The 13,657-nt window shown below is 36.7% G+C and overlaps 1 protein-coding gene across 1 annotated transcript in view; it reads right to left on the bottom strand.

Annotated features, from left to right (window-relative positions):
- Window positions 1-394: 394 nt before the first annotated feature.
- Window positions 395-13,657, bottom strand: part of LOC135734297 (protein shisa-6) — a 127,541-nt gene continuing 114,278 nt past the window's right edge. Inside the window, exon 9 of the mRNA XM_065253232.2 lies at window positions 395-1,831. Within this exon, the coding sequence (XP_065109304.2) occupies window positions 1,209-1,831 (623 nt within the window). The 3' untranslated portion in view covers window positions 395-1,208. The remainder of the gene's footprint in view (window positions 1,832-13,657) is intronic.

Here is a 13,657-nt window from a genome sequence, read left to right as displayed (position 1 = left end):
AAATCAATTTTATTAAGACCTCAATACCAAACACAATCAGAATGGCACTTATCTCAAGAATCCCTCCGAGTCATCTGGCACAACTGTAGACAATCAGTACTGAAGCAGAGCATCATGGGAAATCTCAGATAGACTGACAGTAAACATCATGAAAGAGCTACTTCACATGTTATTCATTAACATCTTTCTAAAGGGAATATGCTGTTTAATTTTGTATAATAGCCTATTAAACGCATATCTTCCATCATCATTATTTATTCAGCACCAATTTTCCTCCTGTGCTTTCCATATATTGCGTACGTTTGTTTAATTAACACTTGAGAGATTTCGTGTTGGACCAACAAGAAAGGAAAGGGAATATATTAGTATTCAAAACTGGGAGACCATACGTACGAATGGCTAAATCAACCAAATTTATTCACAATTAGTCTACAAGTACAGGTTAAAAAACACACACACACATTACTGTACACATTTGTGTAATCAAATATACTCTGGATGGCTCGATTATGCTAGAAAAAGTTTAAACGGAACAACGAGAAGTCGAAAAGTAACCCACGAAGCAGCTAACTGAGCATATTTACAATCAGCTACGCGAAACGTAACATCACATTTCTATTGAAAACTTGATGATGATGGACGTATCGTAGAAGAAACAAAAGAACAGAGATTACGCGACAAAGGAAAACCGATTGCAGATTTATTGTGCTTTTAAACCCTTTCCCCACTTCGTAATCGAAATGGGATGCGTTTTTAAAAGAGGCACTCGATAAGTGCTAACTTCACTTTATATAGAAGAATTGCTATAGCTATGATTAGGACTTGAGTTACAAATCATAAATCTATATACGGTTTAATTTCTGTATGAATAAAGTCCGCAGCAGTTCAATCCACGGCCCAGACAACCGCATTTGGGTTTTCGTCTCGCTTTCTTCCGATCCAGGATCCGTGTGCGAAGCCCTTGTGTTTGCTCTACGTGTGAGGAGATCCGGGCTGCTTCAGGAAAGCTGACCCAGAACCGATGGAGTGAAACGTTTGCGCTTGAAGCAGGAACAGGTCAAGGTTGGATCCTTTTAAAAGAACCCAGTTGAAAGTGGGACACCATTTTAATTTGAAAGTTTCTCGAGCCGGATCTCAGCTAACCCGCAGAGCACTGCGGCGATTGTTTGTTGACATCATAGTCACTTGTTTTCATTCATCTATCGTTCTTAAACAGTTACTTCATTCTTACTAGCGGTTCTGTACTGGGGTTGGTGATGTCCCGGTATATACTGTAGGTGGTCTACCGTGTGCATGCGGCGGTTGGCGAACGCTTGCCTCTTGTTGCCCACCTGCGCGCTGCTAACAGTCAGAGTGTTGTGGGATTCGTTGGTGCTGGTGGGGTGCGAATGCATCTTCATCATTTTGTAGTGTCGGTCCATGACCGGTGTCGTTGGTATGAACATGTCCGTTTGGGAGATCGCCCGGGACATGGTCTTTTCCCGGAAGTTGGCCCGTCGCAAGGACAGCATCTTATCTGGCGACAGCAGAGGATCCTGGGAGTGAAGTCGATCGGCTGATAACAGTTGTTCCTGGGAGAGAATGCGTCCGTGGTATGGAGAGAGACCACCCGCGCCTCCGCCGTACGAGGACAGGTAGTCCCGGTTGGGTTTGGAGCGGGCAGGGGACAGCACGTGATCTTGGGACATGGCCCGCTGCACGCGCTTGGGTTTCTGCCGCTGTGCTGGAGGTTCCACGTTCAGCTTCACCATGTGTGACTGCAGGTTGCCGCCCCGGGAGGGCTGGTCGTGCACATGATGCTTTCGGGTGTAGTACTCATCATCTTTATCACCTGAGAAAGAGAGAAATCTTACAATCAGCTCACAGACAGAAGACAATGGTGATGTGATGACAAAGGTCGCCCTCCTTACCCACCAGTGCATCTATGGAAATGCCCCCCCCCTTATCTGAAAGAACTACTCACACCTCTAACAACAACCTGACCCCTCCGTTCAAATACCTCAAACAGCCTCGTTATCCCCAAGACTAAGCTCAGCACCATGGGTGATTGGGCTTTCTATTCTGCCGCTCCCTGTATCTGGAATGCCCTCCTCGAACCATCTGAGGGCACCTCAAACTATTGAGACTTTTAAAAAAGGACTGAAACATTTCTTTTTAGGAGAACTTATGACTTTTAACTACACACCTTTCACCCTTTTATGATCATAACTGTAGCACTTTGAGATTTGCTCCAAATGTAAAGTGCATTACTACCGAGCCCCTAAGGTGACATTTTTGTAAAAAATCTAAAGTTTAGTTTCATGTGCTCACATGAAACATTTGTGTGCTCACATGAAACTTTTGCCTAGTCACGTGAAACTTTGATGGGCTCACGTGAACTTTCGCAAACTCACATGAAACTTTCATGTGATCACGCGAAACCTTCATGTACAGATTTTTTTTTTAAGTTTAGTTTCGCATGCGCATGTAAAAACTAACGTGTGTGCACGTGAAACTTTTGCGTGCGCACATAAAACTTTCGCTTTCGCACATGAAACTTTCGCTTTCACGTGCGCACATGAAACTTTTGGTTTCACGTGCGCACGCGAAATTAAACGCGGTAGTTTCACATGTGCACACGAAACTAAACTTTATTACATTTTTTCTCCATGTCCCCTTAGGGGCTCCGTACATTACAAATAAAATGTATTATTATTATTATTATTATTAATAATTTCAAAACCTAGATCTAGTGATCCAAGTTGTCTCCATTAAACTTTAAGATCTGTCAACCGTGTTTCACACATATTTGCCGACATACAATATAAACCAGCCTGATCTCGCAAGAATTCGTACATATTTTACGAGTTGGCTAATTCGTATCAATTCATACAAAGTTAATCATGCAAAATCTTACGATTCTCATGAAAAAAAAACTAAACCGAACCCTGCACCTAACCCCAACATCACAGGGGTCAAGGCAAATCGTACCAAAACGTACGATTGTGGTCGCATGAATTGATACGAATTAGTCAACTCGTAAAATATGTACGAATTCTATCAAAAACCACCTCAAAACTTTAGCGAATTAAGGGATTTTTTTTAAATTTGGCATTTCCATCAATCTTATGCGATACTTTAAAATGCGCATAAAGTCAGGGTGATGGAAATCCAGCTATAGTGTCTAACGAGCCAGCAATGACCTCTTCAGATAAAGGCATCTTTAATGTCATACATAATGTAGTTTTTTTAAAACCTGTTGTTAGAGAAGACCACCCACTAGCCACATATGTTAAAGAGATGAATCTCTGTTGTGTGTGTTAAGACAGATATAGATTCACTACAGAAGTGTTTACGTCAGTAATAAAGACATGATCTGATAGCTGGCTGCTTCTGTAGTTCACAATTACCATCACTGACGCTGCCGGGCTTTGGCAGGCACTGAGCAAACCCAAAGGCCGATGGTGGCGATGTGAGGGCATGACATTAGAAATGAAAAGGTCATGTGAACAAACCTACAGGCCACACGCTTGCTATTGGTCACTCTCACACCCATGAGCTCAATTATTTGCTTAGATAAGACCATCACAAATCAACACGCAGTAATGCCACAAGATCCAAACGCTGTATATGACATTCCAGGATAAAGTGGATTTCCATGCCAATGTTGGGCCGGCCAATCCAAGAGAACGGTGAAGGCACAACACCTTCAAACACGTCGGACTGAGAGATTGTGAGGTAATGCTAAGAGATAATAATGCTAGAATAATTTCGATTTCCTGAGAGAAATAAATTTGACAGGTGTGCGATGATGATATGAGCTAAAGACGGGGACATGAGGCGACTCTCATGATTACTGTTTTTTTATTCATTTATTGTATAGAGGTAAGTCCGTGCGCTATTCTCTTATGTCATTAGTTTGTAGCATTAAATCCTCATCTCTCATTTATCATGCTAAATATCTTCATCTTTTCTTTCCTCGTTGCCCGTGAGAATGCGATGCTGTGTTAGTCATTGTCAAAGGACAGAACAAAAGCGCGTTTGGGGATTTTTATCTTACAGCATAAAAATATTCATTAAAGATGAAATGTGTAATTTCCCTGGCACCTTGTGAGATTGCATGAAAAACAGTTTTTAGAAAGTCAAACAAGCAATTAAAGTAAGATGGGAGACAGAAGTTTACCAACCATCTCTCTGACCCAGCGGCTTATTAAAACAGTGAGTAATTGTCCTGCATTAGCAGTCATTAATCTGAGCTCCACCTCCCTGCTTAACTCACATCACATAAAGTCCTGAATTACTCAAGCACTAGAAGACAGGAAGAGTACAGAGCGATAAAATTAATGTGGATGACAACTAAGATCACTTGGAAGAATACAATGAGAAATGTTCACATTGATATTGAGATTAATATGATTAATAATACATTTATTTCTTGGATAAACCCCTTGAAATGCACTGGTTGGTTTTCGAGGGGGTCCTAATGTATATTATATATATAGGTCTGTCAAAAGATTAAATTTGAAATTATTTTACAGATGTGGCCTTTAAAAATGCGCGTTTCTGAGAGCAGAATGCCGCGGAGACTTCCGAAATTCTGCGAGATCCCGCAGAAGGGGAGTTCGGTGGGGGACGCAGGAAATATAAAAACCTGTAGAGGGCAGGCGTGTTTCATGTAGGCCATACTGACGACAATGTGTGTGCTCGACTTCATGCTTAGCGTATACTGTATGATATTGAAGTAACATGACACGGATTATCAATGTTTAGGCGATAGACTTTGATGTCATACAAATGCATGCTTTTTGGCAAACATTTTGTTGGCGAAGTTTTCTTTTGCCAGTTACATAAACAGTCACATATTCTTCATAAAAATCGGACTCAAACGCGCATCATTTGTCTTATTTTTTCCGTGTACTTACAGTAGAAGAGACGTGATGTATGATAATCGAGTCTAATAACAAAATAATTCGCGAAGACCTTTGAAGAGACCGAGCGCATTTACGCAATATCATTAACTAGTTTATCTAATTTTACATTTAGTTCATTTTTGCATCTGAACGTTTTAATAGCTTTAACATGTGGTGCGCTTTTCTGCATTACAGAACAGTAGGCTACTTTTTATATTATCATGTTTCCCTTTACATGGTATGAAACACGATAAAAAGTATGCATTGGTGTTTAATACATTTCACTGAGAATTTGTATAATATGTTATACTTTTGTACTAAGGAAATAAAATCATAGTGTGAGTGTAAATATTCATAAATTGGAGGAGTTTCTGAGGTGTTTGTCATCGGCAAAATGTGCAGTTTCTTTGTTGCTGATTAAAAACCGTTGGCTATGTGATTGTTTAAAATTGACATTTTTTCTACTTATTATTAATTTATTTTTTGCCTACATTTACTCAAATAATATCAATGTGAAAATATAAGTAATTCATACTTCAAGTTAGGCGTAAAACTTACACATTTTTGATGTCAAATAGAAATAATAATAATTTGAAATATGCAATTATTACAGTTTAAAAAACTTAAATATATTACTCTGACCTTTTTAAATATATTGACTAAAATAATCTGTAAATGTAATACTTATATTATTAAGGCGTATACATCAAATAATATATGTACATTTTACACAAAATATCTGTTCTATTTTAAGTAATTTATTTTCCAACTAAAAAAATCGCATAACTGCATTAAGAGATTTTATTAAGTTACTTTAATCATTTATTTTAGAGATATTTACAAAGCCACTGAATCATTTTTAACAGTGTGTACATTATGACCTTACGGTAGACTATTATTAAATGCATATAAATAAAAATATGTAAAACTAAATAAAAAATATATCATACACGGACTGTATGTAAGCATACGTTTTCTTGTTCGGTGCACGTGGGTTTAAATGCCGTTTTTCTAAAGAAGAATTTTAAAACTTTATTGGTGGTAGTTGAGAAGAATTCCTTTTTCCATTTCTAAATCATTTTGAGCGCAATATAAATATATCATATTTTTATTCTTATTATATAAGAATACGCAATTTTTACAACATTTTTAACATATGGAAAATATACGTTATGTTGTGTGAATTTCCTAATTACAAGCTTTTGATGAAATTGCACCAAAACTAAACGTGCATAAAAACATAAAAAAGCAATTTAAATAAGCGAAAAATCTTTTTTATGAGCTCAAAATGTTGAATATAATGTGCTATTGCTGAAAATTGCCCATCTCTAAAGGAGAATATTCATCTTTAAAGTTGAAGAAACAAAAAAGTACTGACAAGCATTCTCAAATATAGCCTATATATTCTGCAAGCACTCAGTTGAGAACAATTCCATTTTCCATTTCTAAATCATTTTGAGCGCAATATAAATGTATCATATTGTTATTCTTATTATATAAGAATACGCAATTTTTACAACATTTTTAAGATATATAAAATATACGTTAAGCGTGTTGTGTGTATTTCCTAATTATAAGCTTTTGATGAAATTGCACCAAAACTAAACGTGCATAAAAACATAAAAAAAATCATTTAAATAAGCGAAAAATCTTTTTTATGAGCTCAAAATGTTGAATAGAATGTGCTATTGCTGAAAATTGCCCATCTCTAAAGAAGAATATTCATCTTTAAAGTTAAAGAAACAAAAAAGTACTGATAAGCATTCTCAAATATGTATATTCTGCAAGCACTCATTTATCCATAATGATGTAATTTATTTTTTAATAACATATTGTCGCTGTCGGGCAAAGATACTCTCTGGACACCAAGACCATGTCTATGGGTTCAAGAATAACAAAATATTGGCCATTTGAAACTCGAAAGTCATCACTTTATTTTGTCCCATTGTTTTCCATTTTGCGGGTGATAAAACTCCTGTGCACGTCGTTCAAATTCATTGAAATTTTGTTCACTTGTAGTTTAGCAAGTATGTATAATACAATTTCAATAATGTTTTTACACTGCACATCGTCTGAGGAAATCCGAAGTTGCGTCGAGGGGAACCAAGCTGACAGCCGCGACAGCAGAGATTGTCACGTAGTACCTACAAAAGGGTACCTGCAGCGATATCATTCTGGCTTGGTGGGATGTCAGCCAGCGAGAGTCCTCTGATTCTGGCCTTGTTCTTTTACTCCTCAGAGTCTAAAACCAGGAGGGCATATTAAGTATTCATTGTATTTTCATTTTAACAGAGCAGCTATGGTTGCGCGTTTCACACACCTCTCCAAACCACGTTGTTAACACTATGCTTGTTCGACTTCATGCGGCGCCACAAGAACCGACAGCCGGATGACGTCAGAGTACCGCGAAAATGATTCAAGAAATCATATTTCGCCTCGCTCTCGCGATACTGTGACGTCTTCCGGCTGTCGATTCTCGGGGCGCCGCATGAAGTCGAACAAGCCTATTGACAGCAGCAAAAGCTACGCATGCGCTTTTAACTTGTAAAACTCAAAGGTGTATGGGTAATGTAGTCTCTGCTCTCGGTGGGACGAATTAGGTAGCTTGCATTGTGAAGGGCGCTTTGAAAAGCGGCAGCGCAGCCAAAGGATTAAATTAAGCCTCTGATTTAAACAGATGTGCAAATGAGCGTTCTGGTACGCTAGAAGTACGTTCTGGGCGCAGGGAGAGGTGGTGGTACGCAAGAGCTATATTTGGAAGTGGCGGTACTGAGTACTGGCGCCTACCGGCCCACATTAAAGCACTGGCGGTAGCAAAGGTAGACGGCCCTTTGAAAAGCAAAAGAAAGCTGATAAAATGAGAAACCCACACTGAAATAAATTGGAGTAGGATTTAGGCTACTTAACAAAATCTAAACATTTTTCACTCAGAAAAGGCTAGTAAATATAAACAAAATTATCAGCAGCTTTAACTTTATTACTTTTTTAATTTTAATTCACTCTTTGTTTCAGCGATGTTTATAAATATACTATATTTTTGCATTTTGATTACAAACTGTTCTACACTGAAAAGAAACTAATGTAATCTTCATGATTTAATCACGTAAAACACAAGTCTAAACACAAGCACCACTTTTCTGAATGATGATAATCACAAACATCCCAGAGTTTGTAAACCAATTGTTTGTAAACATATTTAATGCTAACTACTTAAAAATTCAGAAAATATTTTTTACAGTGTATAAATAAAAAGACATGAAGGAAGTTAATTCCAAAATGTAATTAATTGTACATGGTTTAGCTGCTTGTTTTAGCAGCTACCAGTGACACAGAGTCAAGAAATTAAAAACCACCCACCCCTAGGTCTGCCAATTCTTTGCCAACCCCCAATGCTAATCGATCACCTCATCATCAGGGAATCAAAAGAAAACCGGTTTATCCAGTTTTCACCAGCGCGTTGGGTTTTAATTTCAACCCTTGCAGTTTCTTTGTTAAAATGCTATTTAAGCAAATAGGCCTAATACATACGCTGTATGTTATTTTAAATGAATGTTTATAACTTATAAAATTAAGTGGATATCAGGTAACTTAATTTGACATATGTTGATATAACCTAGGCTCTTTTTGTTATGAAACATGTTCAATGGTTACAGTGCCTCATGGTGGGGTTGAACCCCTGGTTCAGTTTACCCCATCTGGTTCACTTTGCCCCACAGCCACCGTTTTGGAAAACTGCCTAGCTTAGTAATTCAGGCTAATCTTTAGCTAAATCATTCACATGGTTTTATACATTAGCCTATCACCAATATGTATGGTATAAATATTTAGACCTGGATAAATCTACTTTGACATAACAGCCATTATACCTGGTATGTATACATTTTACTTTGATAGGATAAAAACTGTTTTTTTTTTTTTTAAAATCATACTTTAATCATAACTCTTTAATTTGTCCTTCTCTTTAACATAGCCAAATATAAATTATGGTTGCTACCTGTATTTGTGGTCACACGGCTACAAATCTGTATGGTTGCCTAGATAAAGGGGGTGGGTCAACTTACCCACTGGCTCACTTTGCCCCACTCTCCCCTACTTGGTATTGAGAAACGGGCATTGTTTATCGAAGCCGGAGCGCGAGCTACAAACTACAGAGCGAGTGCGCGGGTGCACAATGGTGAAAGAGCAACACACGATGTAAATAACTAAACCAGTGCTCGCAGTACAGACACTTTATATTTTAGCGTACTGCGTACCTTCACTTTCTTTTGCGTGCCACCACTTCTCATGTTGCTGGTACAGGGAACTACACTAACCTTTTCCACTGGTGGCACTTGCGCTACCAACTTTTTCAGTTACTGGCGCAAAATATGATTTGGTCGCACATATTTTTTTCAAGTTATATTAAGGCGCTCTGGATAATAATGAACAATAATGAAACTGTATTGCATACAGATATGCTTTTTATTTTTACTTGCCATCAACATGCCGCCTTGTTTTCTTAAACGTTGCAGTGTTTCCCACAGATCTGAAATTTACTTGGTGGTGGTAGCCGGTGAAAAGGGCAATTTTTACCCACTGACAAATAATGGTCTACCATACATGTGATGTAGAACTAATAATGTGTGACACAACACAATACTTTGATTCATTGAAAATTAATATTAATTTCACATTATATTTCATTAATCTAACCACCCCAAACTTTCTTTGCCATTAACAAAGCTGACACTGTTTGTCAAAGCACCACGAAAAGACTTACTGTTTTTGCACTGATATATGAAGCAATTAGACCCCTTTTATCAAACTCAATATAATACAATACTATGTATAGTATATTAATAGACAGTGCAGGTCTATAGATTATAAATGTGACTGATGTTATAATGGTTATAATTTCTATTAGAAAGGCACTTTTACTGCTACTGCTCTATCTTTCTATTTCTCTCTTGCCGATTTAAAAAGCTTAATCCACTCATTATTTCAGATTTAAAAGTCTACTTGCTGTCCCGGTGACAGACTTTACATTGCTTTGCTCGTTCAGTGCAATTGGCTTGACATTAGCATTGCTTTTTGCTACAATCTCTGTCCAAACTTAATATGGATATGGTTTTAGAAAATATATGGTTAATTAATAATAAGATTATTAAAAAATGTGAGAAAGAAAAAGCAGCGCGTGGTCGTAACAAGAACAATCGCCATAGAAACCGGAGGCACGCTGAAACTGCACTCGAGCTTTAGCGCGGTAGCGCTCATGGCCGTTTTCCGATCGACTCGGGTTATAAACACAACATTAATCAGACTTGGGACCCAAAGTAATTAAACTAGGACCTAACCGGACCCGACAGACCATTTAAAATATAAACCCGGAACCATACGAGTCCCGCGTCCTCAGTGAAGAAAGACCTCTGCTCAAGTTCAGAAACAAGGAAGACACTGCGCTTGCGTCGCGTCCCACCCAATTCATTGAGAAACAGCTGAGCACACAAACGCACACTGATAGGGAGAGACACGACGTGCTTTCACGCAAAATGAAGCCAACGTGTTGATGGCTCAGAGCACGTTATAAAACGTATTCTTAAGATCCACATTTCTGTTTTAATAAATGCTCATAGTAAATCATAGCATATTGTCTAAAACATTAGGTAGCACATTTGCGACCCATTAAAAATTAGGGTCGCAACGGCAGTTCAAAAGGTCGCATATGCGACCATTTTGGTCGCAGTGTAGCTCCCTGTGGTACTTTGCCTTAAAGAGTCAAAGGGCGTTTCTATGTGGCGCTGCGCAGACAGTTCGGCAACTAAGACATCAAAGTACCGCGAGAGCAAGTCGAAATGTTACAAATGGTCCGACTTTACCTTTGCTCTCGCGGTACTCTGATGTCATACGCCGACCAGTCAGCGCCGCACCATTTAAAGTCGAACACACAAAGCGTCAAGGCAGGGCCGCTGGAAGTCATTTTGAACAGGGGGTGCTGTGAATTTTTTTAACCAAAAAACCTATGAGCCTATAGGCCTATTTAAAATACATTTTAAAAATAAATACATTGAGATTTACTACTTTATTGTCATATACACTTCAGGGCACACAGCCAGGGTCTGAAACACAGACATCATCAGTTCTCAGATGAATATGCGCTATTAATCAGAAGCAAAAATACTTATCCCAGGGGGAATTACTTTCGTTACAATTTACATACAACATATAATATTATAACAACATATAATATTAATTAAACTTCACAGTTTTCAATGTCCATGCGGACGAACATATTTTACTTTCGTTTTTAAGTTAAGATCACACGTCGATTAACAGATGTAAAATATTCTTACATTAACATACCTAGTATATTTTTATATAGATCTTTTTTTACTAAATAGTACTATTACTGTCTTTTTTAAACATATAAATAATTCATAATTTGAACAAAAATAATAATGGGTTTAGTTCTGATATTGTATACTTTTAATAAGAAAAACATGGTGTATAATTACATTTTTAGAATAGGCTTTATATAAGGTTTGTACTGTAAAAATACTTTATTTGTTACAAACAAAAGATAAAGAATTTACAAACGTGTGGAGAGCCATTTCAGCACTTGGACAGCGAAATGTTTTTTTTAAAAGCATTACTTAAAATGTTTTCTCATCTCACCATATCTACAGGTGCAGAGTCATTATATACAATAAATCCGTTGGGTAGCATTTAAAAAAAAACATTTAAAAGTAGATGCATTTGTTTAAAGCAAAGCATTTATTTACTTAGCTACAGATGAAGCAGCTCTTTGCGCCTTCTAACGTCTCATAATTGGTCATCATTTATGTCCAAGAGACTCAATAATAATCTGTTACATTTTAATCCTTTAATTTTTCATATTAAAAAGCGTTTTTGTGCTGCTGCGCATCCATGTAATAAACAAACCCGCGTTGTCATTCCGTTAATACGCATATTATCAACGCGCTCTTTACTCGAACAGAAAAAACTCGCCTCGCGAATTGCGCCGGTTGTATAGAGATTCCAAAGTCTCTCATGAGCTAGAGGACAAATATCCAGGGAGTTCAGTATTTCTGTGTGGGCATGCATCAGGGAAAGGTGTGTGAGTCTTTTCTGGGTCATGGTGCTGCATACCAATGTCTTCAAAAGATGCAAGGCGGAGAAAGTGCGCTCGGATGAGGCCACGGATAGGCACAGTAATGAAATTAAAATCCAAAATACACGTAATAACCTACGTGTGTCAAAAATAATTTCCTAAAATATTCATAAGTAATATATCAATTGTGCAAAATATTTTAACCTAAAAAAAATATATTTCTCGCCTTCCCGCGACCATGCGTCAAGGTCTGGAGGAAAATGATACCTGCCCGGATCCCACGCACGCATCTGCAGTTATATACATTTTACAAAACCAGTATTCATTAGATTTTAAGAACTTTTTTGCCACTTTTAAAACTGTAAAACTAAATAAAAAAGATATCATATGCCGAATAAGCATGTAAGCATATGTTTTCTTGTTCGCTCCACGCAACACGGGTTTAAACGCCGTTTTTTTTCTAAAGAATAATGTTTACACTTTATTGGTGGTGGTTGAGAATAATTTATATTGCTTGCAGAATAATGTATATTGCATTTTAGCGCAATATAAATGTATCATATTGTTATTCTTAAATTAAAGAATACTAATATATTTTTTACAACATTTTTAACTTTAAAACATACATATAAAGATGCTTTGTACAATAGCTTTGCTTCTGACAACAATTTTCTGTAATAAATCAGTAAATGAATCACAAAATGTGTTGAAAGTGGCGAATAAAATGCTTGTCAATTCAAACAAAGGTGTATAAAACCGCTTTAATTAACAATAACTAAACTGTGCTCTTTTGCATACCTCTACTTTTCTCATGTCTTTCTTTATACCACCTTTATCTTTTTAAAATCTTGCCACTTTTAGAAATAATTTGTTTGCATTTTTTGTATACTGCACACTTTATTTGCATCAACTATACCCATAATAACATTTTCTACGTTTTTCTTTCAATAAGGAAATCTGTTTATTGTTATGAATAACGGCTGAAAGGATAAAAAAAAATCATAACACTGACTGCCTATATGCGCAAGAAAGGTATTATTAAAGTTTTAAATATGTAAAACTAAATAAAGATATCATATGCCCACTGTACAGTATGTAAGCATAGGCCCATGTTTTCTTGTTCGCTCTGCGTGGGTTTAAACGCTATTTTTCTAAAGAATATTTTTTTAACTTTATTGGTGGTGGTTGAGAAGAATTCCTCTTTCCATATGTATAGCATTTTAGCGCAATATACATGTGTCATATTATTGTTCTTAATATATTAAGAACAATAATACTAATATATTTTTACAACATTTTTAACTTTAAAACATGTATTTTTATACCACATGAATCTCTTTAAAATAGTAATACTTTTAGAAAAACGGACATAATTATTAATATTATAAACAAACAATGAAACGGTGTCAAAATTCGACAACACAAATAATTAAGATATTCATTGTAAATAGAGTTAAGGGTATTAGGCTCACACTAAATTCTTTGTTGCACTTAGTATAAATGCCCATTGCACGTACAGTCATCTTAATAAATGTATGCGCTGTTATGCTGGCAAGAAGGGGTTGACGTCACTTTGCTGTTTTAATAGAAATATTAAATATTCAGCAATGCCCTTATTAACTTCTGGAAACAACCGCAATGACAACGCATATAAAAATGTAGTTTTTTATGCGCCACCTGG

The sequence above is a fragment of the Paramisgurnus dabryanus genome, chromosome 3 (genome assembly GCF_030506205.2).
Source record: "Paramisgurnus dabryanus chromosome 3, PD_genome_1.1, whole genome shotgun sequence".
NCBI lineage: Eukaryota > Metazoa > Chordata > Actinopteri > Cypriniformes > Cobitidae > Paramisgurnus > Paramisgurnus dabryanus.
This window is presented reverse-complemented; position numbering and strand designations above follow the sequence as displayed.